At 40.1% G+C, this 26,554-nt stretch overlaps 1 protein-coding gene across 1 annotated transcript in view; it reads left to right on the top strand.

The window, feature by feature from the left end:
• Window positions 1-7,100: 7,100 nt before the first annotated feature.
• The window catches only part of LOC121641400 (glutamate receptor ionotropic, NMDA 2D), a 35,330-nt gene continuing 15,876 nt past the window's right edge, over window positions 7,101-26,554 (top strand). The window contains exons 1-11 of the mRNA XM_041987505.1: window positions 7,101-7,388; window positions 7,660-7,866; window positions 8,824-9,090; window positions 12,335-12,663; window positions 13,813-13,927; window positions 19,020-19,225; window positions 19,829-19,997; window positions 21,689-21,842; window positions 22,450-22,575; window positions 23,451-23,680; window positions 24,023-24,183. Of these exons, the coding sequence (XP_041843439.1) occupies window positions 7,101-7,388; window positions 7,660-7,866; window positions 8,824-9,090; window positions 12,335-12,663; window positions 13,813-13,927; window positions 19,020-19,225; window positions 19,829-19,997; window positions 21,689-21,842; window positions 22,450-22,575; window positions 23,451-23,680; window positions 24,023-24,183 (2,252 nt within the window). The remainder of the gene's footprint in view (window positions 7,389-7,659; window positions 7,867-8,823; window positions 9,091-12,334; window positions 12,664-13,812; window positions 13,928-19,019; window positions 19,226-19,828; window positions 19,998-21,688; window positions 21,843-22,449; window positions 22,576-23,450; window positions 23,681-24,022; window positions 24,184-26,554) is intronic.

The raw sequence follows: 26,554 nt of genomic DNA, 5'->3' as shown, positions 1-26,554 counted from the left end.
TGATTGTTTCCCTACCATCTCCCTGCCACAAAAAATCAATTTCATTTTGTCCTTAGCGACGATACAAGTTTTTCCATCTCTTTGGTGTTTGTAGTAATAATGTAGACTTCACTCTTTCAATGCTTGAAGCAAGGACAACTGCTGAGCCTGATATTTTTTAGCGGTTTAGGAAAAGGAATAAAAAGATGAGAATGTTTACAAAATTAAGAAATAAATGAACTGAAAATGAATCTATATTTACGTCAAGGGTTGAAGATGACTGAACATAATTGGATGCCCACAAAGAAAACCCACATTAAGGACAAGCTCATATATCTTGTTTGAATACTGCAGTGGCACATAAACAAACTGTGGATGCCAAACACTTAAATCAACAAGTAAAATTTAGGCAGCAATTTCTTCATTTTCTGCATCAGAGTATAATTTAAATGTTGTTTTAATGGTGTAAACACCGCTCCTTAGTCAACATTTACACACATACCTATGAAAGATTTGTAAGAATTTGAAGGCTAATGTTTGGGAAAGTAACTTCTTCAAACATGTATGTTACACTAATTGATATGCATGATTTATTTACCCTACTAATAATACTTCATCTTTATTAGTTTATCTTTGTTGCTAATCATAAAATTGCTCATCTAAACTTTGTGTCAATCCTAATATACAAAACATTTTTGTGTTTTGAAACAACACTGCATTAACATTAGCTAACAAATTTAAAAACTCTTCTGTAAAACTGAAAAATGTAACTAGAGTCACATCTAATCTGTTTTTGATGCTATAAGTTGTACTGCTACTGACTCATATAGTCTTTTTTTGTTTGTTTGTTTCTCTCAACAAAGAGAGCATTTGAAGCCACAAATGTCTACCTATGTGAAATACTGCACCCAACATCATTCTTTAAAGCTTTCTGCCTTTTTTTGTGTAGCTGCTCCAACCATATGGAGTTGAAAATCAATGCACTTTGCTAAAAGGTGCTGTTGTCATCACAGTCACTTTTTTATTTTTTTTTATTTTTTATGGAAACCAGTCACAAGGGCAGAAACTGCCACCAGGCTCATAATCAGAAACATGAACGGAGTTGTTGTTGCCGTATCACCTATTCCACTGTCAGACAGAAAAGTAAGAAATCTTATTGAGTCCTGACACTAAATGTTACCGGTAATGATCTAAATTAATAATGTAATGGGGACAAATCTAAAACATTGTTAAGAAAATGACCTGCACTGTGTTCTGTAGCTTTGTATATACAGACCCTCTTCAGGGCTAACCATAACCATAAAGTAGTCTTCCTACTCTGAAGATAGTACCATCAACCCAATGAAGGAGTTTTATTTTTAAAATCTTCCTTGAATAATCCAAAAATAGACCAGAACAATGTAACTGTAGCTGGCATCTCACGCTTCTAATGCAACAGATGATTATATTCACTTTTTTTGTTATAAATGGAACAAATTATGCACACAAAACATCTTTAATTTGCAATTGTCAGCTTGAACTGTGACAAGCTCATCTATGGGGAATTCTCCAATTGATATTTGTGGTGTACAAAACAATGCAAAACAAACAAACTGACAAATAGTTGGTCTAACACAAAGCATTTATAAATAGTAAAAGGCAGCAACAAATAGAAAAAAACACAATAAAATCGTAAATTAAATTAAAATGATTAAAAGCGAGACAAGTTAAGAGGTACTTGGTGCATGAGAAAAGAAATGTTTTTATAGGCTGTCGGTACTTTTTTTCCACATCAGCCTGAGATCTGGCTAGCTAGGCTAGTCACTCAAACTCCATTGTTACAAGTAATTAGACATCATATCTCATTAACAAAGCCAAACGATAGATTAAGATAGCAGTGCTGGGTCTTGTTTGAGTCTGTCTTGTAGACAGAGCTGCCAGGTCTAGCTAGAGAAACAAGCAACCAGATCTATGTTCACCAATACCTGACAGACAACGGGCGCCTTATTAATCCAGATAAATTTATAAATGGCAAACATAGAGGGATGAATTTGTAAATTAAAGAAAATAGGCCGGTGCATGATGGAAATCCAAGCAGCAAAGCAGCTGGATTCTGCGTTTACCCAAAACTTCAGACCAGTCGGCATCTTATGCTGGTAGAAACAAGCTGGTTTTAAGCATGACAACGTTTAACAGTTGGTCTTCATTGATTGGTTCCATGTGATCCTGCTTTGTTTTTGATAGGCACATGCTGAATAAAAAGTTCAGTTTTTGCCCCTTTGCCTCTAAAATGCTGTGGAGAAGAAGTAGAAATTTGCCAGGAATAATTCTTTTTTGTTTATCTTTTTTTATGTTTATTAGTGCTGCATGCTCAACAAAATCTTCATGATGTGCACGTAGTTCACACTTACAGAATCTGCACACTGCCTTTAATGATTTTCTCTGGGCATTGATTTAACCCATAAAAACTCATCTCTCTTTATTAATATTTCATATTTAGACAATTTTCTCCATGAAAATAATCCCTTTACGCCTTAAAATGGACTGGATGTAACTGGTTTAGTGTTCTAGGATCTGTAAATATTTAAATTAGCCTCATCCCTCCCCTCTGCCTTGATGTGCCCCATATCGCTCCTTCCCTATCCACCACTGGAAGACAGCTTCTGTTTGTGCAACATGCAGACATTATTGTGGACAACAACTGTGACAACACATTTAAACAGAAGGGGCAGAAAATCCAGTGCCTATAGTTTGTAAATATATTTTGAGCAGTTTTGACAGATTTACACTTGTTGAGAACACAAAAAATCACATTTTGGGAAGGTTTTGTTCCAAGTAATATGACATTTTGCCCACTCGTCAGCTCCATTTACTACTACTTCTTCTCCTCGCTGCACCTGTTCTTTGGCTGATTCACATGGTCTTTCACCTGGAGCACATAGCTACACAACAAGGAAAACATTCTGCTCTGGTATTTTACTCTGCAGATAGAAGAGAAAGGATACTCTATAAGGGCGGATTCTCATAAGCAGTGTTTGGTCTGCTTTAAACTAACCCTTGTCCACTTTTATGGATAGCATGGTTCATTTGGAGCAGTTAGAATGCATATTCAAACTCTGGTGCAGACCAAAGAAGCAAACTCTGGTTTGCTTGAAAATCAGGGGTCTCGGTTCACTTACAAAGAACCCCTGGTGTGGTTCACCTGCAGTGTGAACCAAACCACCAAACCATCCAGTGAACCAAAGAGAGGAAGTGACGTGGGATGTGTTGTAGCGCAACAGGTCAGATATCTTGCTGCCTCTCTGCTCAGATTCTCTGACAGATTCTGTTGAAAACTGCATTATGTGTGAACTAAGTAAAAACAAACCCCCAAGACTGCATAAACTTAAGTCTTGGCCAATGGATGAGCTGGATTTTCTTCCTCTTTCTTGTTGGTAAGCATCACATGGTAATAAATGGTAGATATATATATATATATATATATATATATATATTCTAGCTAGGTACAGTAGGTTATGTTTAAATGTTACCCAGTTATTTCAACTTAATAAGATATTTTCTTTTCTAACCATACAAGGAATTAATGTCCAAGCTATTCCATTTGGTGATGCTAACAAAGTGGAAAAACACTATTAATAGGACTTCAGTGTAAAGCAGTTATATCGGAGGTATATGATTAAAAAATTTAAAAAGAAGGAAAAACAAACAACAAGAGCAGGTTCCAGTAGGACTCAAAATAAAGGTATGGCAGGTTAAAAGTGTTTTAGTGACATCCACCTAACATCTTTTTGCAGTGTGTTTGTTGGTAGAAAAAACTAGAGTTCAAGCATCAGCCCAATTGTATATAAATATACAGTAGCTCACTGTAAATAATTCACTTTAAGCACGCAAAGCTGCAAAGCTGTTCTGATATTTCTCAGACCAGTGGAACAGTTTTTGCATAAGCTTTGCATACACTAGCCAACATTTCTTATGTGTAATAAATTGTAATCAAAGGGAGCACATTATGCAGCGTAAATCAGAGATATGATATGATGTGTGATGATTGTCAAGTACTGGCTGGCAATTTTGGAAGAGAAAGAGGAGAGTGACTCGCCTGTGTGACCATTTCTCTCTCATGATCTTGATTAGCTGTCTCTGTCAGCTGTAAGACTATTCCTTCTCTTAAGCACTCGGTAAATAGTCTTGAAGATGATTCTAGTTTGCTTCTAACAGTCACTGGCATGTGCACAGGCTTCAGTCGCTTCAGAAGCAACTTTCTTTGTTTAAAAAGACAAACTAAACTTGCCCAGCAGTAAAATAATTCTACTGTAGATACAGTAAGCTGCTTTTTCCAGTGAATGACAAACTGAGAAATCGACACAAATATTTTTATTGGAAGTGCTGATATAAGGATTTAGACAGCATTTTAGGATTCAAAGTCCATGCTCTGCAATGAAATTTAGGCTTTGGCATCTATAAAAAATTGTCAAAGGAAGCTATTTGAAAGCATCTGAATAGCTTTCAAGTTCAGATTTTAATGTTTGCTTATTTCAAGAGAAGACTGCAGTTCAATACTCATCATTTTGGCAAAGATACGCATTGCTCCTATTAAGGCACAAAGGCTCAAGGAATTTCTCTTCATACATCAATAACTGATTCCTTACCTCAAATCCCCCTCAGAGAAATCCATACACCTTTTGATTAATTGATCACAAATAAACCTTCCCCTAATTACAGACTGTCCCTTGCCAAATGTGGTGTATTTGCAGTATACTCAATAGGAAGAGGCTCCAAAGACTGGAGAGGATCATTTTTAAAGCCTGAGGGGAAAACTATACAAAAATACGAACATTTGCATTTTAACAAAGGATTCATTTATAGTAGGAAATCAAATAAAACATTAATCTCTCACTCCCACTCTCCTTTTCCCTGTGTGTTTAAGTCCCCCTCATTGCATGCTCTTTATGATTCAGCCTGCAAAATTTCACAGATTGGAGCACATAATGAACTGTATAGTAAGTTAAACGTGGATGAGGATTTTATTATATTTTACTTTTACTTTGCATCATTGTGTCGCACATCAGTGAAAGCACATTTGATAACATTTGGTACACTGCAAGAAAAGTGGGTACTGTATATAGTGATAAACTGTTCACATTTCCAGCAGGGCTCACTGTAGTGGAATAGTACACGCTGGTTGTGCAGTGCAACGTAAACACCTCATGAGAGTGAAATACAGTGACAGGCCTAACAGTTAATGGCTCAGTATTGTAGAATACATCTCCACCAAATGATATGATATACAGTATTCCTGCAGCTTCATCTCTGGCTCTCTTTTTTTTCTCTGTCTGTCTGTCCTCTCCGTTCTTTTCTGTCACATCTTCACTGCCTTAACAAAGACCAAAAAGAAGAAAAAACCCAACTACAAAGAATTGTTATTCTCTCGCTCTCCTTCATTATTACTTTCTCCTTTTCCCGCTCTCCCATTAACAAGTCTGTCTCTCCCGATGTCTCCACACTTCCATCTCTTTCTCCTACCCGTATCTTTCCACCTCCCCTTATTCGCCTCTATTTTCCTCTCCACCCCCACCATACAGAAGGACACACATACACACAGCCTGTCACTCAAAACAGGAGGTTCTGTGCTATATTTGTTTAGGCCAAACACGTATACACATCCCAGCGATCAATATTTCTTTTCCCGCTGTGCTCCCATATTTTACGCCACCTCCAACCCTCCCAGCCCACTTTGTCGTCTCATTTCCCCCCTTTTCGCCCACTCCCCTCCATCCCTCTACTCTGTCAGTCCATCTTAAGTCATACGCCCTGTATTTACAGTACTTTTCATTACCTATTCACTCTGCAGCTCTCTCTCGTTGTTGCTCCCTATCCTTCATTCTTTCAGTCACTTTTTTTTTTGCTCGGTCTCTCACTTACCACCCTCCCCTTCTTGTTTTTCTTTTTTTGCTACCTTCTTTTCTATCCAAAAGACTGATCAGGGTCAAAGAATCGGCAGACTGTGACAAAGAGAGAAGAGTCGGATGAAGACAGAGCGAGAAACATAGAGAAGGAAAGGAAAATAGAGGCATAGCAAGGAAGAGTGACTTTATAGGGAATATTATGTCAGCAGGCCCCTGTTAATCAATGCAATTTTGTTGGGTGCCTGAAGCCATGAAAATTGGGAGAAGAGATGGAAAATATGGAAAGACAGAGGAGGAAGGGGGAAAGTGAGAAGGAAACGAAGAAGGGGAGGGAGGCCAGTTGGCACAAGGAGTAAATTGAAAATGATGTGCTGCGCTTTTTGTGTGTGTTTGTGTGTGGCTCACATATTAACCCTACTATCTCACAGGTAGTCATTATCTTTCCATTTGGTTGTGTATGTGTGCGGATAATCCATTAACCCTCATATTGCCCTATCGTAACACTGCTTTTCTCATGTACTGCAGTCATGAATTCATCTTAGAAATGTCTGAATTTTCAAGAGCTTGCATGCCTGTGTCTGTGCAGGGATGCAACTGTGTGAGGGTGAGTGTGTTTAAAGTAATCTTAATTGTTGTTATCATTTATTCAGCATACAATAACTACTTCCGCCCCCATCTTTGTCTGTGGGGTATTAACCCCCCCCCAACACACACGCACACACACACACACACACACACACACACACACACACACACACACACACACACACACACACACACACACACACACACACACACGCACAGACACACACACAGACACACACATACCACCCCTTCCTCTAACAGACTGTTTCTATTTTTCCCCATGTTGTTCCTTTTCAGCCTGTAGCATAAATAGCATTCATTTAATCTTCTCTCCGTCTTGTTTTTCTTCCCTGTCCCTCCATTGCTGTCAATTTTTAGCTAGAGCTAACTTTTATTATCTCATGTTGTCTGGCCTGCATTCAATCGGATAATTTTTTCTATGTACAGCCTCTTTGTGTCTTTCTTGCTGCCTCATTTCTCAGTTCTTCATTATCCTCTTTGTTTTGCTGTACTGGACATATAAAAAAAAGAGCTTAAGTTAATCTCTTCTTCTTTTGCCCCTTCTTTATCTTCTTTTTCTTCTCCTTGCTGTCTCTCTTTCAGGCACCCTCTCTTAGTGCGATATATATCTGCCTCCCCCCTCGGCAGGTTGCCATGGTCGCCATACCTACTCTCTCTCTCCTATTGGTCCTGGCAGAGTGGGCAGGTCTGGTGGACGCATCCCCCCACCTCCTGCTCCGGCCGAGCCCGCGGGAGCGTGATGCTGGGGCCATGATGAACTTCAACATCGCTGTGATCCACGCTGGTGCTACAGTGCAGGCAGAGGCGGCGGTGGCGGGGCCTGGGGGAAGGGTGCTCTACCCCGGCTTTGGACGGGTATATGGCTCCCTGGGGGAGAGTGTGGTCACCCAGTGGGGCTCTGCTAACGTCATCTGGCTTCAGGTTAGACACTATGTCCTCTACTTAGTGCTCAATCAGCCTTACTTGAAGATGGGAAGTAGTACAGCAGTAGTTGTTCTCACTGAACTGAATGTGCTACACATTGCTGCTGTATGAAGGGCATGCTGAATGAGCAGACTCTGGTGTGATACCACAGCTCGTATTATTAGTTACACCTGTCATACATACAGACACCTTCAACGTGACTAACATTATATCAAGACTCCTAGTTGGTCAACTCTGGTTTTCTTTCTTCCCTGCCTTCCACCCCTAGGTGAATGACAGTAGCCCTAAAACGGTGCTGTCCCAGCTGTGTGAGCTGCTGGCGGCACGGCCCCTGCAGGGTCTGGTTTACGAAGAGGAGAGGCCCCCTCGCACAGCCTGGGGCCCTTTGGCCCCCATGCTGGAGTTTGTCTCTGCACAAACAGGACTGCCCATAGTGGCTGTAGGAGGGGGAGCAGGGCTGGGGAGGATGCCACAGGTAGGAGGAGGGAGGTTGGGATTGGGGTGGGAGAGTGAAGAGGAAGTGTTTGCAGCTTTTTGTGTGTGTGTGAGATGAAGTAATGAAGATTACAAGGCAAATCGTCCAAATATGTGATAGTGCAGCTCCAAATGTGAGAAGTGGGGCAATGTTAATTAGGTACATGCTATGTCCTGAAGCAGTGTGGACTGACAATATTATGAATGAAGTATGAATGGAAAGCTACTTCTATTTTAATTATAACTGACAAAGTCACCTGTGTGTGAAGAAAAGGTGTTGAAAAGTGCAAGTGGGATGGAGGGGAAGCTGAAGGTCAGTGTCACTGATCTGCAGAAACTGCACTGTTTGATCTGTAAATGGCACCAACTGGGGTCGACGCTCTACCTCTGATGTTTCTGGTAGGGAAGCGATGAGCAGACATGGGTGTGCACGGTTGGTCAGAATGTGTATGTACTGTTCATTTTTGTCTGATGCAAGTGTGTATCAATCAAAGAAAACTAGTGGTACATTTAATCAGCAAATGAAGAAAAAAACGAACAAAGAGATGTATATTTGTGCTTAAAAAAATAACTGCTTTAAACATTTCCTCTTGAGGAATTAAATTGTAGCACTTACTGATAAACTTCTTTTGAAGATGTACCCCAGCCTAGTCCTCATCTCCTCCCGGCCCTTAACAGACTTTTTAGAAACACTCCCATCTGAATGTCATAGGAGAATTAACTCAACAGTCCAGGCTGTTTAAGCCCTACAGCTGATGAATGCTGCTGCTCCATAAAAACTTCAAACCCCATGATGCCTTTATGTTGTGCATCAACATGGAGCATTTCAGAGCATTGTAGTTTTCTGCAGTGAAAGGGTTTTTAATTTCTCATGATATTATTGATACAGTTAAGACTCAAAGGAAGAGTTTTGTAGTGAGAGTTTTAACCACATCTGCTGCTCTTCTCCCTAAATCAGGAAACAGGTTCCATCTTTCTCCAGTTCAGTTCCTCCACTGCACTCCAATTAGAGGTCATCTTTGAGGTGCTGGAGGAGTATGATTGGACTGCCTTCTCTGTGGTGTCTACACGTCACCATGGCTACCAGGATTTCCTGTCTGTGGTAGAGGGTCTGACGGATGGCTCGTTCATCGGCTGGGAGAAGAAAAGCGTGGTGATCCTGAACGTGACCGACGACCCTGGGGGGGCACGCACACGCAGGCTGCTGAAGGAGAACGAGGCGCAGGTGAGACAGGGGGGAGAGAGGGGGGAAAGAGGGAGGAAAGGGGAGGAAGTGCTGCAACTACCAATGGGGGCCCCTTTTCTAACAGGTGGCTTCCCAGCTTTTTCCTTCCTTCTTCGTCTCTCCCTTTGTCCCTCCATCGCTCTCTCTCCCCTCTCTCCTCTATCCCTCTGTTTCTTCTCTTCCTATCTGCCGAGGCATTAAGAGTTCGACAGTACAACAAAAACCACGAGTCAGTCTAATTTGCCGACTGGCTGTTGGGTGAAATGTGTGTGAAGAAACTGGCAAATTGGAAGCTTTAAAGTTGGAGAAATGTCTACTATCTAACGTGATGGTGTTAAACAGTCATGCTAGAGCTTTCCTCTGTTGATAAGTTGGTCAATTTAATGCATGAACCCTTTGTGAGTGCAGTATCTATATTAAATGGAAATAGAATTTGATGCCTAGTAAATAGAAAGAGGTCCAGAAGTTTCACTGCATTTTATTATATCAGAAATTACTAGCCCACTTGTTGCAGAAGTGAGTTAGGATCTTAGCTGATCTCAAGTTGTTTAAGAAATTTAAATAGTTGATTTGTTGATTTTGCACTAAGATAAAAACTCGAATGCATATTATCCATAGAGACTATTTTCCTTTTATGAGGGTTGCATAGAATGAGTCGAGTAATGAGCAATCCACTGGTGGACAACTGCTTGTTGAAGGACAGTATATGGCGCATAATCTGTGACCTTTGAAGATTTTTTTCACCTGAACATCAGCTCATCTTAATTTATAATTTAATTTTAAAGCTGTAGCTCAATATCGCACCTTTAGCTAACCGATTCATTCTTTAAATGTAAATTTGGTTCATTGTCTTCAGTATAGAAGACATACTAATATTTGTCACTACATCTTTATTATAGAAATCTGAATCACAAGTCAACCATATGTCAAATTTACATTGATAAATTTTAATCAGAGTGGATCGTGGTTTTGGCTTGTACGTGATTTCTTTCATTTCTTAAAACAGTATGCTTGCTCGTTTATCTCCTTCCTAAATTCTTTCATACTTTCATTTCTACTGCCGCACTCTTGCTTTCACCATCAGCTTGCCATCATTTCCCCTCACACTGTCTCATCTATCAATGTTTTTATCCAATCAACTACCTCTTTGACCCCCATGATCCTCCTGTTCAATTTTTCACTCATGACTTTCTTTTTTTGCCTACTTTTCCCACTTTCCCTTCCCTCGCCTTCCCTCCTGCGGTTCTTTGCCTAGAGACAAGCTCAATCTCCTCTGCTGCTTTGCTTCGCACCTCCATCACTGTATGGTTATCGTTCAATCCTACTGGCCATCCGTCCACTCTGTGCGATCCGTGTGTCTTCCTGGCCACGGGCTCTGCTGTCTGTCGGCTCGGTTCAGTCTGGGTCTCAATGTAAATGCTAATGTACCAGCATGGCCACTGCAGCTCTCTGCATGTGTGTTTGCGTCTGGAAATGTGTGCATGTATATTGGATTCCTTGGACTTTCCTCTGCTAGTGTCACTGTTAATATAACATACTGGTTGCAGGGGGTTACTTTGATGTGCTTGCTTTCTAACCTTCTTGCTTTTTCATTACCCTTCCTTTAGCTTTTTCCTCTAATGCGGGGCTAATAAATGCTTGTGATCACTTAGTAAAGCTGTGTATGTTTGTATCTCATGCTCTTCCTCTGTGCTACATTTATGGTAATGTCTTCTACATTGTAGATGACCTGATGCAGATCTGTAGCTCAATTACTACGCAACTCTCTCATTGTCTATCTCTTGTTCCATTTCTCTTCCAGCTTCTGCCTTGTCAGTATTTCTTCTGCTCTTTCTCTCTGTGTTGTGTGTTCTTCTTTTTCTCCATTTCCCATCTTTAGATACTGTGTGTGCCTGTTTATAATGATTCTCTCCTTCCCTCCTCACTTCAGTCTTCTCCTTTCTGTCTATCACCCTCTTTCGCCCTCCTTTCTCCTCCCACTCTGTCACTCTCAGTTCCTGCCTGATTCACTGGAGGTTTATTGGCACACTGGCAGGATTGTTTTGCCAAGCCATTACAGTTCAAAATTCAATGAAGGCACAATTCTCAAAATGTGCTTTCAGTCTGTATCCCTCCCCATTGCATGAAAGAGTTGTCTTCTTCTCTTTTGTCCTTCAATTCCCCTTCCTCTATTTCTATCACTTCATCAGTTTTTGTGTACTTCTTCCATTCTAAGTGCTTTCTCTTTTCTTAAATTGATATATGTTAGCATTTAGTTTCTGTCTTTTTCCATCTTTCTTCTCAGCTCCATCATTTGCTTATCATTCACCTAACTTAAAACCTACTTTGGTCAATTGCAACTCCTCCTCCCCTAACCCCTCCTGCAGCACAAAGCTCATCCAGAGTCACTGCGTTCTTTCTTTGTTTTCTTTCATGTTTTTTCTTCTTTTCCATCGTGCCACCTCTTCTTTCATAAATATCAGTTATTTCTCAAGGCCCTGATTTCACAAAAATATGCCATCCTTTGCTTTTTCTCCACCACCCCCCCTCATCCCCACCCTCCTTTCCAGTCTCTAAGGAGCAACTATATTCCCATCTCTGACTATTTCCCTCTAGCCGCTCATTTTCCGTCTTGTCTCCTGTTGTCTACAGGTCACTTTTCTACCCTGCTTTTAAAAACACATGCCATCGTTTAACCTTTCCCCTGTAATTTTCCTTCATACTCACTCAGTCTTTACCCGCCCTCCTTCTCTATCTTCTCCGCCTCTCCCTCAGTATTTCATCGCTCCACCGCTTACAGTTGTTTAATTTTCCCTTTCTTGTTTTCACCCTGTTTTCATTATTCATTACTGTAACTTGTTTCATCAGACCCAAGCTCATTAAGCACTGACCTCCATTGCCTCCTCTACCTTCAGGTTAGCCCGCATCCCATGCAGTTACACAGTCTCCTCTCTTGTTGGTGTGTGTGCTGCTCTCTTGAAATCATACCACTGACTTCCATAAACTTTATCACATCACCTTGCAGCTATCTCTCCTCTTGCGTCTCCCAGCATCCTTGTTATTTGTCGATATGGTCTTTTCTATCCACCCTCATTTCCTCCCGCTCAGGTGCACCTCTTCTCCAGCTCTGTCTTTCTCCCCTTACTTCTCCCACCCTCTGTCTTTTTCCATGTCCCCCCTTTCCCCTCCTTATCTCACTAGAGTGTATGTGTGTGTGTGTCTCCCCCTGTCCCTGTTCCCTCCCTGCCTTCCTGCTGTCCTCCAGGTGCGTTTGCTGTACTGCTCTCAGGAGGAGGCTGAGTTGGTTTTCCGAGCCGCCTGGGCTGCTGGTCAAGCTGGAGCATCGCACATGTGGTTTGCAGTGGGGCCAGCTCTCTCAGGTTTAGGCATGGAGAGCCTGCCTCGGGCTTTATTTGCCGTGCGGCCTCAGGGCTGGAGGGATGAACCTCGCCGACGGATCGCTCGGGGTGTGTCCGTGCTGACTCACGGGGCAGTGGCAATGCGCAAGGAATACGGAACCACGGGTGGGCCAAACTTTGTTACCAACTGCATGACGGATGCCAATCAGACTCAGAGACTACGGGGCAGGATGAGGTGAGAGGGAGATAAGGGGAGGAAAATGAGGGGGAAAGAAGAGCATTTTTCGGCTGGTGCTCCAGAGTAAGATGACTGGTGGCCTTCAGACAAAATATGTTAAATAGGAGGAAAGAAAAATAGAATAAGGAGTACTCTTTGAAAGGAGTGTTGGTTCATGGCCGAAATTGGCTGAATATGTGCAGTTGGTGCATTCACTGTCAGAGAGCAGGCATTCAGGGGATAGCTGAATTTGGAGCTGGTTATGATCCATGCAAAATAACTGGTGTTGGTGCATGTAGTAGTAAGTTGGCGAAATTACCCCAGCATCTGTAGCAAGTGGACCATGTCTCATGTATATTAATGAGCTGGTTTTAATATATTCCTCACAGGCTGCACAAACGCATAGCTGCACACTTTAACAGGTAGCACAGGTGGTTCTGGTTATCATCTTTGTTCATTTTTAACATTAGTCTTTCTTACCCCAGATATGTATGATATGTATGATACTAGAGGCTACTCTAAGTCTGGCTACTGAAACTGAGCCAAATGTGTAATTAATTAGTTTATTTGGTGTCATTCTTGTAAATTATGCTGAGCATCAACAGGGTGGCAATTATTGGGAAATGATTAATGGATTCCTCTGTCTTTGTTTATAAACTATGTCCAGGAACAGAGGAGAAAGATGCTCTCATTTCCATTTTTTACACTGCTACCTGCTGTTCACTATCTGCAACTGCAAGCTGCTGTACTATATGAAGCCTTCTGTTGTGCAACAAAGAAGCTTTCAGATTTTCTGTTTTGAAGCAAGCAAGATGTCATATGGAGACAATCTAAAAGTCTGTCCTGTGTGATTATCAGACACACTATAGAGATTGATGCCTATGCAGAAAGCAGCAGTTGTTTGATTTCAAAGATCATGACAATTCTGTGTCTGATCATTTGTCTGTGGATTTGATTAACAGGCAAGTCCTGACTGACACTACAGAGCTGCTGTGATTTAGTTTCAAGTGGAAAGAGAACAGGGCAGGCATTCTATTGCATCAAATCTTACATCAATATTTCTGTTTTCCTCTTTCCTTTAAGAAAACTGTTAATTTGCTCATGTGCTTTCTGTGACATTCTTACTAACTCACTGTCTCCTTCTACCTCTATTCAACAACACTGCAGGTATTTTGGCAACATCACTCTTGGCGGTCGAGACTACTCCTTCAATAGTGATGGTTACCTGGCCAATCCCTTCTTGGATGTCATCTCCTGGACACCTGGACGTGGATGGGAAGATGTAAGAAGATGATATCAGTTTCTTGAGTGTGTTTATGGATTAGAATGTCAGACAAGAGTCATGCTCATAAATGGAAAAGGCTTAAAAAAATACAATACATTGTATATTATTTCAATTTCTGCATAAACAGTTTTTCTAAATATTGAGATTTTCTCTAGATATTGTAATTTTGTCTTGTATGAAACCGAAAGCACAAAATTTTCAGGCAATAGAACCCAGAGCAGGTCTTTTGCTGATTAGCACAACATTTATATCTTCATCTCTCTATGTGAGATAGAAAGGTAGAGCCATGCTGTATTGGCATCTGGAGAAAGAACATAAATCTGACATCGAGGACAGGCAGATCACAAGGGTTAGTGTTCATGTAAAGTTCACAAAGACTGTAATCGCCCAGAGGCAGAAGCTGGCTGCTGAGGAGATAACTGCACTTTGTTTGGCCTGATATTCCTGTTACGTTGTTTCTCTGTAATTCTGGTTTCCTGGTAAGTCTGTTGAAATGGTTAGTTTTATATAAAATAGTTGATTAATTCAATTACTAATTGAACAAAAATGACAGAAATATACATATAATGAGATTATTTGCTACTATTTTTGTTTTTGTATGACTGCAAAGTTAATATTTTGTACTAGTTGGTCTGACAGATGAGCGGTGTGAGAACATTGTTGCCTGAGGGAAATTATGATGGGTTAAAAAAGAATAAAAGAGAAGTTACACTTTGTGTGAATCCATGGATAGGGCATTTAAGTTATACCCTACTCTTATTGAAGAAAGAAAGAAAGAAAGAAAGAAAGAAAGAAAGAAAGAAAGAAAGAAAGAAAGAAAGGAAGGAAGAAAGGAAGGAAGAAAGGAAGAAAAAGAAAAAATTCAAGGCAAAAATAATATGAAACCTAAATGGAATGACTTATGCAAATCAAGTGTTTTTATTTCCTTGAATGAAACTCCTTCTTTTTGTTTCCCTGGACAGTGTTTCTTTGCTCAGATGATGCATAGAGGAACAGTTACACAGACATGGATACTTACACATCTGTAGAGGATAACCACTTGAATTGACTAACCTACATTAAGATTCACATTAGCATATACTGGAGGTGCGCTGGGAAATAAACCTTAATTCATGTAAAAGAAAAGATTTTTAAATATATTTATGTTAATATGATTTGTTAATGTACTTAATCAGATTAAGTACATTCACAAGTCATATTTCCTTTGTTTTCCATTTGAAAGGACTGATGTTGTTATGATCAGTAACTGTTGATTTGTTCTTACCTTCTGCCTATATTCACAAGTCTTTGCTACAAAATGAAGTGCAGACTTAAACATTTCTGTGTGTCAAAGCTGCTTGTAGATTCATCATTAGTTTGTGTGTTTTAGTGTCTTGTCTGCATAACTGCATGCACATCTCCCAAGCAACAGCAGCATTTGTATGTTATGCATATTCTATAAAACTGATTTACTCTGAAATCCTTAGCATGAAGCCTTGTCACCTGTTGGAGATTTTTCCCCATTAATACAGACAGATTTCACCCTTGTCAGTGTCAGAGGAAAAAGCCATGTTCATTTTCTCATCTATCCACCAGCTTCTCAACACCACACATGTATAAGGACACACAACCTTCTCAGATCATATAGTCTGCAAAGGCACAAACAGTGATGCACCCCCACAAGCACAAACACACACATTGGTGGTTCTCAGCCTCCTGCTGGTTTTAACAGCCCACCAGAGTCCAGTCTCAGCGTGTCGTAACTTGCTGACTCCTGCCATATCCCTCAAATCCCTTTCAATTAGAGGCTCCTGCGCTGGTCCTTCCACTCTGTGCAAACCCAGGGTACGAAACCCACCCACACATGTACACACATGCATGAACACAAACGCATATAGCTAATGTACAGACATTCACATATGTGCACACAAATGAGAACATACCGTATGATTCCACACATATCCTTACACCCTCCTTGCATAAATCCTATTGCACTCATACACACGCACACACACATTGAGGATAAGACGCCTGTATCTGCCTATTATGCACATCCAAGCTGTTGGCTCTCCCTGAATATTTAATGTTCTCTTTACAATGACTGCACCATTACTTAGAGCCTCGGAGCATCCAGCTTAGCTCACTGAAACACTGCAGACAAGTGCTGAAGGTTGTCCAGCATTAGCACGACTTGTTTCTGCTATGGGGGCAGCACACAGAGCTAGATGTTCCAGGATACTACCAGAATTTAATGAACATTTTAGTAAAGTCACTCTCAGCAGCTAAAGATTTATACTTTTAACTGTCTCCTAGTGGTTAAATTTCAGCTCCAAGCCAAAGTACTTAAATATTCGAGCAATTTTTAGAGTTTGCAGTGATGTTTTTTTTACTTGTTCTTTCTATGATGTGTGCGTCTGCGCCTTTTCGGATATTTGTCTTATAGAGAGCAGCATGCTCTCCAGTGAGCTCAGTCTGTTTTCATTCTGTGTTACCTTAGTGTTTTGATTGAATGTCTGTTGAGAAGCTGCGGTTCGAAGTGCAGTCGAGACACTGTCATTGTTTCCACTGCCGCCTCCTCTCTGCCAACGTTTGCATTATACACACAGGCAGAGCTGCCAAACTTTACTTCACTGGCCTGTTTGAGCACTCACATTTTTATTTACTTCTTTTTTTTTGACAGATATGTGTGTGTGTGTGTGTGTGTGTGTGTGTGTGCATATGTATGTGTATATCTTTATATTTATGGACATGCAAAGATATACAGCATGCATGAGCCCTTGCTATTATATTTTTTTATCCTGTCACCGATCATGGAAGTATTGTGAAAATGTGGGTCTTCTTAGATGTGAGTCTCAGTTTCAAAAGTTTACCACCCTGTAGATCCATGGCATTCAGAGTAAACATAAACAATGCAGTGTGAAAGAAAAAATAATTATATAACCAAAGGAATAATGAACAGGACATTTTCTAATGGTGGACATAGACCAATGCAGTTTTGCATCATTACAATTTTACTAATCATTCAGAAATTACAGACAACTTCAAGCATTTTATTATTTTTTTAGATTTAACAAAATATTTAACTTAACCTTATCACAAGTAATTTTGAAAATTGAAGCAGGTCCAACTGGAACATAACATAGGCTCTTAGCTATTCAGCAGCCTTGAATTTAAAGATTGGGATTTTCGCTCAACTGTAACTGTAAATCCTTCTGTTAAACCCGCTTTTCATCAATGAGTTACTTGCAATGATTTGTAGATTATTTTTTAATTCAGAAGCTAGTTTAATGCTAATGTGAAAAGTTAGTGCAAACCCTTTAAATGCATTAAATGCATAAATTAATTGTACCGCTGCACAGATTTGTCTGGCAATGCTCACATCCCACTTAACAATGAATATTTTGCTGTGGGTGTTTTAAAATAGGGTACACTGGCACAATATCCGTACAGTAGAATCAAAAGTGACTATATGACTTGCAGGAAGTACTGCCTTTAAGGCTTATACTTTTCATTTTAGTCAGAGATGTTATTTTATTTCTGTGATCCTTTAGAGTCTAGTTTATGAAGTTGGTGCAGTAGGCCTGTACTATTTCATATTGTAGCTTATGATTTTTCCCTATTTCTGCATTTTTTTTCTGTTGCACAAATATGCACATTTATAGAAATGAAAAAGAACAAACGGTGTTCTTGGTTGATACTAAAATAAGCATATATTCAGTGTTTTCAAGAGGGGCTGTATGTTGAAGCATTCGGTGTCTTACCTGCGTTTTATACCACATCACTTTCGCATCACATATCGTCATTGATAGGTGGTAGGGTGGCTATTACTAATTAGGTTAACTGTCTCAAAACTCCCACAGAGAAAATAATCTAAAAGTCTGTGGAGGAAAAAATAGGACTTTCCTGCAAAAAAGTCTGAAATAATACCCAACAGACTCAGATATTCATCTGCAGGATACATTGACCAGCCACCATGCATGCAGGGAGGCAGAGTAATATTGGACATAATTTAATCGAGAAAATAGTTGACGAGTAAATAACCTAAAAGATAAGTGATTTTATGTTTGTTTTGGACGGCAAAGGTTTGCTTTGACTTTCTGCTGATTAGCCTTAAGCTTAGCTCCGCCATCAGTCAGAACCACAGAGAGCGATGTGAATACTTATTCAAATCCAAAGTGAGCGAAGTGAATACTTAATTTCAGGATGGAATTGATGATGTTTTGGTTTCTGATGGCTTAAAATGAAGAAGCTGAGTTTCTAAATGGTACTGTATTTTTGCTGTGTTTGTCAAAACTACTATAGATCTGCTTTCAAAGACATTGGGGAATTTACACATGGTGTAACTTGAGTTTTAGTCAGTGAAAATATGTGGTGTGGATGAGCACTTTTCATTCAGTGAATGTAAAATTATAGCAATCTTTATAAGTGTATGAATGGCTGGGGTTCATACTACTGCAGAACTAATATGTATGTCACTGAAGTAAAGCAAATCTATGATTTTGTGTGGTTGTAGCAAAAAGGGATTTTTTCAAAACTCTATCAGAGCATTGATGAATAGGAAAAATATGAACAGAAGTAAGTAAGAGTAATCTGACTACACCTTCAGGTCATTAAGGTCATAATTAGGGCTTCTGTTCCTACCTACCTCCCTACTCTCTCTGTCTGTAAGTGTGACAGATAAATGTGAAATAATAGGACTGACTTTAGAGATATTTTCAGATGTTATTGGAGGTTACTTTACCCAACTCTTGAAATCTTATAGATGAGAATAGAACAAGCGTAAATATTCTCTAAAGTTGAAAACATTCTGAATCCAAAAATTGCTACATGAACTCATTCTGCCATTTATTAAAAACAACCTCAAGTCTAAGTTAAAATGTTCTGGGAACCTTTTGGTACAGTTGTTATCTTCAAGATTTAAAACGAGAGTCAGCGTTGTTTGATTGCTTTTGATGCTTTGTGTTTCAGTAGAGTAAAGATCACATCTTTATTTGATCAATTTCAACAAAGTAGTACAGAATTAAAAAAAAAAAAAATATATATATATATACAAAAGTCATAAATTGTACATTGCACTCTTGTCTAATGTTTGTCTGATTTGTTCCCCTAGGTAGGCTGGTGGGAGAATGGTGTGCTGAGGCTTCGGTACCCAGCCTGGTCACGCTATGGGCCGTTCCTTAAACCACCTGATGATGCCCAACACCTGCGTGTGGTCACGTTGGAGGAGAGGCCATTTGTCATTGTGGAGCTTGCAGACCCTGCATCTGGAACCTGCATCCGTGACTCCGTTCCCTGCAGACGACCCCTTAATGCCAGGTTTGAAAGCTTTGGGTAAAAGAGAATATCTCAGAAAAAATTTTTGAACTATTCATTTTATTATGTAATGTTATTATAATTTTTTGTGGTGTTGTATTAAAAGTTTCATTTATATTCACAACACTGAAAGGAAATGATATTCAGAAAAGACTGAGTGAAAGAGAAGTGGTAGCCGCTCTACTTCATTTACCGGAGTTGTGAATGGAGTTCCTACACTCTCAGGATGCCATCGAACTAAAATGACATCAGTCACCTATCAAAACTGTGGTCTCTTCACTCCGTGGCCATAATCAATAATAGACTGCTCTCCAGAGGATCAGCAGAATGACTCAGGAGTCTGGAATCAGATATGACCACAGAGGAGCTTTATGGTTCATCAGCTTCAGAAGGGATGACAGCACCTATCCTACACTGGTCGATCAAGCCTGTCACCAAGGACCTGGCCACAGTATTTCTTTCATGCGACCCTTTTGATTTTTTCCTTTCCTTACATCTAATTTCCTTTCCACACCAGTCAGGATGCAGCTTTTAAGTCTTTTGGTTACACATTTTCAATTATTTATTTGTTTGTAGTTATTTTTCTTCCTTGTGTCTTTTTTACAGTGCCATTCATGAGGGTGTGGCCCCCTTGAAGCAGTGCTGCAAAGGCTTCTGCATTGACATCCTCAAGCGACTTGCCAAGATTGTCGGCTTCACCTATGACCTGTACTTAGTGACCAATGGGAAGCATGGGAAGAAAATCGATGGGGTTTGGAACGGCATGATTGGAGAGGTAAGTCTTTGTTTGTGTGAGTGTGTGTGTGTGCTTGTATGTGTGGATGCCTGCGGTTCTGCCTGTCTGATTTTGTGAGCAATGTGTTCTCAGTGTCAGTCCAGTAATACCTGGGTATATGCGGCTGTGCCTCTGCATATTTTGCGTTGCATTTTCAGTCATCAAGCTGCATAGCAGCCTGCCTCAGCATGTGGTCCCATGTCCTGGGTGACCACTTAAATTTTATGTGTCACATCAATCGCTTTGAAAGTTATGGCTACTTAACAACTGTCAGTAATGAGACAGCCGTCATTTATCAAACATGTGCATATACACATAGACACACAAATGTGCAGACACAAACATCTACTGTATTAGAGGGTGAAAAAAAACTGTTAAATAAATTGGAAGACCAACGCTATATGTAACATATGCAAGAAGCATGTTTTCCTTAAAATATATTCCCACAGTGTGATTAGCTGCAGAAACACATATTTACTCTGTAATTATATTGCGCCTTACTGTACCTCGAATGATACCCAAAGCGCTCCACATTATACATCACATTGACCCATACATTCACACACTGATGGTGGAAGCTGCCATGCAAGGCGCTAACCATGACCCATCAGGAGCAATTTGGGGTTCGGTGTCTTGCTCAGGAACACTTTGACATGAGCTTGACAGGCCGAGGATCAAACCGGCAACCCTCAGGTTACAAAACGACAAATCTGCCCACCGAGCCACGGCGCCCAACACACCAACAAACACATATAAGGACACGCACACAATGTTAGACACCCTTTGATTAGTTGCAGTTAGTCCTTGATATTTTCTTGGTCATGTAGTTTATGATCTCCCATCAAGAAAAAACACAGATGTTAGTGAAAAAATAAGTTAAGGGGGAAAAAAAAACAAGCAAGACAGAGAAGCATACATTCAGTACTCAGACATACATTGGGATCAATTCAGTGGCTTCTGCTCCATCGAAGCTCCCTGCTGTTTCGATCTTTGTCCCGGAGGGAATTTGCCAAACAGCATTAGTCACGCTTTCCAAAACAGTTCCACTGTGCTCTCCCGCCCTTATATTTATAAATAATTTTTGTTTTTTTCTATCAGACACGTAGTCTGTCACACATACCTGACATGTTTAATTTATAACTTGACCACAGGTCAGAGCTGTCTGTCAAATCTATTTTCTCAAGCAAATTTTGTTTTCTTTAACTAATGTCTGTCTTTTGATCAGCTGCACCAAAGCCTGCTATTCTTTGATCAGGTAATCCACATACTTGGCAAAGTTGAGAGGAGGTTGCTTTGCCTTCTGCTTCGCTTCATTTTTCTGCTGATTTGCTCTGAAGAGCGGATGTGCCATGTCTAATGTAGATTAACATTTCACTCATACAATCAGCAGACACAGCGGTTTTCAGGTTTTGCTAGATGGTGGCAGGGAGGAGATGGGCCTGAACTAATTTTGTATGCTAAATAGATGCACAAAGGACACGTGTCTAGTAATTGTACTGCATCGAATCATTGGCACCCCTCTTGTTGGCACATTCATGGATGTGCAAAGGTTCAAGGTGTAGAAATGTCAGGATCTCACCTGGAAATAAACCTTTGTGGACTGTCAAAGATTGGCTTTGACTATCCATAACAGCTACATGAATTACTGGTAATTAGATTTCTTCCTTAACACCATTCTTGCCCTCTTTTAGGTGGTGTACAAGCGAGCAGATATGGCCATTGGCTCGCTGACAATCAATGAAGAGAGGTCAGAGGTTGTGGATTTCTCTGTCCCCTTTGTGGAAACGGGGATCAGTGTCATGGTCTCCCGTAGCAACGGAACTGTATCACCATCAGCTTTCTTAGGTAAGAGGCTATGTTTATGTGATGCATCTAGCTGATGTACAGAATCTAATCTAATTGTAAAAGTGTTGAGTTTGCATAAAATGCCTCGATCTTCGGTTGCCGGCCTTTAAATCAAGATTAGCTGTTCTTTTTTTCTTAGCAGCTCATGTCTTCTTAACTTCTTTTTTCACTCTGTCAGCAGACTTAAGGCCCAGTGGGAAAACAGTTTATTGGCTTGTAGACTGCACTGAAAAGATTGTAGAAAAAAGAAAGAGTGTTTATGGACTTCTGATGACTATTTGCTCTAGTACTTCATGTTTTCATTGTTTAGGATACCTATTCATTAGGTTTAGCATACGTGTACCAGTTTAATAAAATGTTGTAATGCTCCTTATTTAATGATAAGGTAACAACAGCTTAGAAGCAGAGATTTTCCCCCTTTCTTTATATCTTTCTTTTATTAGAAAAGCCCAACCAGGGACAGGAGTTTCAAATTAGCTTAATGCAAATTCAAAACATCAGTGGTTCTATATGTGGATCTTTGCATTGTTTCTGACAAAAAAGACTAATAAAGCCCTTTTTTTAAAAATAACTCTTCTGTTTGTTTATTTTTTGTTTTCTATTACAGAACCCTACAGTCCAGCGGTGTGGGTTATGATGTTTGTCATGTGCCTGACTGTGGTAGCTGTGACTGTCTTCATTTTTGAATTCTTCAGCCCTGTGGGCTACAACCGCAGCCTGCAGACTGGCAAGAGTGAGTGATGAGCCTAAGCTCTCTGTGTTTTCTAGTTTGATAAATGGGTCTGTGTAGTCCATCACTGTTACCTAATGGATCAAATGGACAAACACTAAACCTCCTCCTGAAAAAGTGGCTAAAACTAACAAAAAGAAGAGAAGTTAGATTTTTTTTAAGACAATCTTTTGTTTCAAATTAGGTGATTTTTTCTTGCAAGTCCAATTGCTTGGCTTCCCCATTTACACTGATGGGCATATGCTGAATGTGCTGCCCTTAATCCTTCACTGTGAGTGTGGCGTTATGTATGAGGAAATCATACATACAGTATGTTGAACTGCTTCTATATATTCTCAATATTAAAGCAGCCATTCATTATTCAGCAGCATAGTTTGTATCCCTGTGATATTCAGTGTGCCTGATGCTGTGGTCCAAAACCCAGCCAGACTTACCTCTTTTACTGCATAATTCCTGTGCAGCACCCTCCTGTATATTTTCCCATTCACTCTCATCTCTGCTCTTCTTTTCTCCTTCACTATCATCGTGTATAGGAAGGAGTATTTGAGCCCTTTCAGTGGCAAGTTGCACACTGTGGTTTAATCATTTATAAGATCATGTAGCGGCTGAATGGAAGACTGCAATCCTCTAAATGTATAGCTACCGCTTTATGAGGTCTGGTGTCAAAAAGCCCTTTCCCCCCCCCATGTTCTAAGCCTATTTGGCTGATCATTGAGGGACATTTCATCTGAATTTGCTGCTTCATCTGCATTCACGTCCTAGTGAATGCACCATTGTGTCTTCTACTGACTGTATTGCTTTCAACAAAAAGATGTCACTGCTTCTCATTACACTACTTATTTCTCACTTTCGTTTTTCCCCGTTATCACTCTGAGCAGAGGCTGGAGGGTCCACTTTCACCATTGGAAAGTCTGTCTGGCTTTTGTGGGCCATTGTCTTTAACAACTCTGTGCCAGTGGAGAACCCAAGAGGAACCACAAGCAAGATCATGGTGCTGATCTGGGCCTTCTTTGCTGTCATCTTTCTGGCCTCCTACACTGCTAACCTGGCTGCTTTCATGATCCAGGAGGAGTACATTGACACAGTTTCAGGACTCTCGGACAAGAAGGTACCTCGTTGCTTGAATACTGATTAAGTGTAGAAAGCAGAATGAGAATTAAAGTCTCAGAGTGAACCAAATCCCATGCATTGGAATGTTAAATTGATTAAAGCGTGGGAATTTAAAAATGAATAGAATCTCATTTAACATAACTCAATTACCACAGTTCTTGGATTCTTAAAAGACAGTCCTGAATAGTACTTTTAGTCCACAGACTGCTCTCTTTTCATATTTGACTGTGCATGGGGTGTTGTAAGTTAGTTTGGAAAGTGGACAGAAATAGGTCAGACAGATTGGTGTACAGCCTGGTGCGTCTCATGCCCCTTCCTTCTCCCTCTTTTGCTCTGATAGTTTCAACATCCAGAGGAGCAGTACCCACCTCTAAAGTTTGGCACAGTGCCCAACGGGAGCACAGAAAAAAATATCCGCTCCAACTACCCAGACATGCACCAGTACATGGGCAAATACAACCAGAGAGGAGTGGAAGATGCCATACTGAACCTCAAGACTGGGTTTGTATGCGAACGCTAGGGTCCTTACAAGTTGACTTCTTAATTACAATCTCAGTTGATGTCCTTTTAGATTTCCAGTAGATTATTTAACTATGCCATTCAGCTCATTGTTTTTCAACTTAAAAATATTTTTTGCTCATTGTAGACTTAAAATCTGTTTGGCCCTTTCAGGCTTTAAGACAAATCAAGACAAATAAAGAAGAGAAGTACAAGTTTACAAGCAAGAGATTCAGATTGCATAATATAAATGTCCATGAGGTATTAATCCCCCCCCCCCTCAAACCCCAGATAGCCCATGCTGGATGGTCAATTGGCACAGAAGGCAGGCTGCTATTTATATGTGAGGGAAAGAAACTCAGAACTTATTTTCAGCCAGATTTTTTGTTCCTGGTTGAACTGCATAGGGCTTGGCCCTACAAAAGCTGAATAAATTAGAAAAACCTTCATCAGGTGTGTCTTATCAGCTGCTTCTCTTCTCAAATGTTTTTCTAATAGGCTCATCTTTCTGAGCCTGTATACAAAGAGAAGCAAAGGGCTCTTTTAAACTGTTTTGACCAACATCATCCAGTAGTTTTAGTCCCAGGAGACTTTTTTCAATGGGCAAAAAGGGCTCTCTGCTTTCCTGTCTTAATCAGGTCTGCAGTCCTGTGTTTCTGACAGGTGGGCCGAGCTACAGTGCAATCATCAACATAAACTAAGAAAAGGTGAAACCACAGGAAATAAAATAAAGTGTGCACTATTGCTGCATTTGCACAAAATCTGGCCATGTTGCACTTTCCTGCGGGACTGTACAGACCATTGTGTCTTAGAATTAAACTACTGTGAATCAATCAGGCAGTAACGACTTACTTTATTGATTTGTTGCTTTGGTGTTACAGCAGACAATCTTTCTCATTCACTCGTTAGCTCAACAAATAGTGCAGCAATTTTATGAATAGATCTGTTAATAAATTTAAAAATTTAGCCCTTATTTTAAAAAAAAAAGGCCATGATAATATTTATTACAAATGAACTCAATGAGTTTCATTACACAAAGGAAGCTAGCTAAATAACCCAAAACTGTCATAATGGATAATCATACATTTCAGATTTTACAGAGAGAACATTAGCAGTTCTATGTTATTTCAAAGCAACATATTTTAGCTGTAGATTGCATTTTATTCAGGCGTTGTAATCAGAGGAATACATACAGCTGATTTTAAGATTTCAAAAATCTTTGTTTGAGCATCCACAACACGTCGCTGCTTGACTCATCTCGTCTGTTTGTGCACAATTAAAACTTTACTTGTGTACCACATTCAAACACCTACTACAAAAACTTTGTTTATTATGACTATTTCTTCATTATGCTGTGAAAATAAATTTAATATGTTACATTTTCTTTCTTTTTTTTTATGGGACAAAGTGTAAAAGGTCAAAACAAATGGTGTCAACAGGCATGGCCAGCATTATTGTTTTTTGTATTTTTCTCATTAATGTTCTCACTCTGGCTCTAGTAGGCCATCATCCACAGTGACATTCTTTTCAACTCCAACTAACATTTCACATCTTTTGTCACACTTCATGCTTTGCTGCACAGATTCTCTCACCTTTATTCTTTCCATCTCCACCTTCACAGCTATCTCCACCCGCCCAAACAGTGCAAGCAGCATTTCCCTCCTCAGTTTGGAGTAGAATCTCCATCACCTGTCATGTGTTGGATAATCCCAGTTTACTTCATCCTAATCCTCTGTCATCATCCACATTTCTCTGTCACCATTATAACTGCATTAACATACACAATAACATGAAAACCTTCTGCTTTTCATCAGTTTTTTTCCTGTTCTTTTTTTTTTTACTATTTTCTTTATCTGCATGTTTAGTCACTATTTCTTTATCTCTCTCTTTTTTGGTCCATTTTCCCCTCCTAGTGCGCTTTTAATGTGTGCCTGTATTTAAACTTTATAATCCTCATCACTCTCTGCCTATATCCCATGTCTTTGCCCCCCTGAAGTGTGTAAATCCCCCCCACCTCCTATGTTTCTCCCTGTCACTGCGCTCTTCGTACAGTATAAATCCCCATCCTCTCCCTCATCCCTTCTGCTTCCTCCGCCACCTTCCTCTTACTCACAGATCTTTAGCTGGTTTCTGCTTTATTTTATTCTTGTGTTTTCACTCTTGCTGCCAAACCTGCTTTACTATTCCACCCTTTCTCCCATTTATTGTCGTCATTTAACTTTTTATGCCCTCTCCATCATTTTCCGTGCCTGTCGGCTGTATATTTTTACATGCAGCTCTCTTCACAGGTACATTGCAGAGATATACCTTTATCCATCCTACCTTGCCTCAGACAGTCTCTCCATCCCTGTGCTGCCTTTCTCACATTAAATGA

The sequence above is a fragment of the Melanotaenia boesemani genome, chromosome 6, assembly GCF_017639745.1.
Source record: "Melanotaenia boesemani isolate fMelBoe1 chromosome 6, fMelBoe1.pri, whole genome shotgun sequence".
Classification (NCBI taxonomy): domain Eukaryota; kingdom Metazoa; phylum Chordata; class Actinopteri; order Atheriniformes; family Melanotaeniidae; genus Melanotaenia; species Melanotaenia boesemani.
The sequence above is the reverse complement of the archived record's forward strand: the minus strand, read 5'-3'. Positions and strand labels throughout refer to the sequence as shown.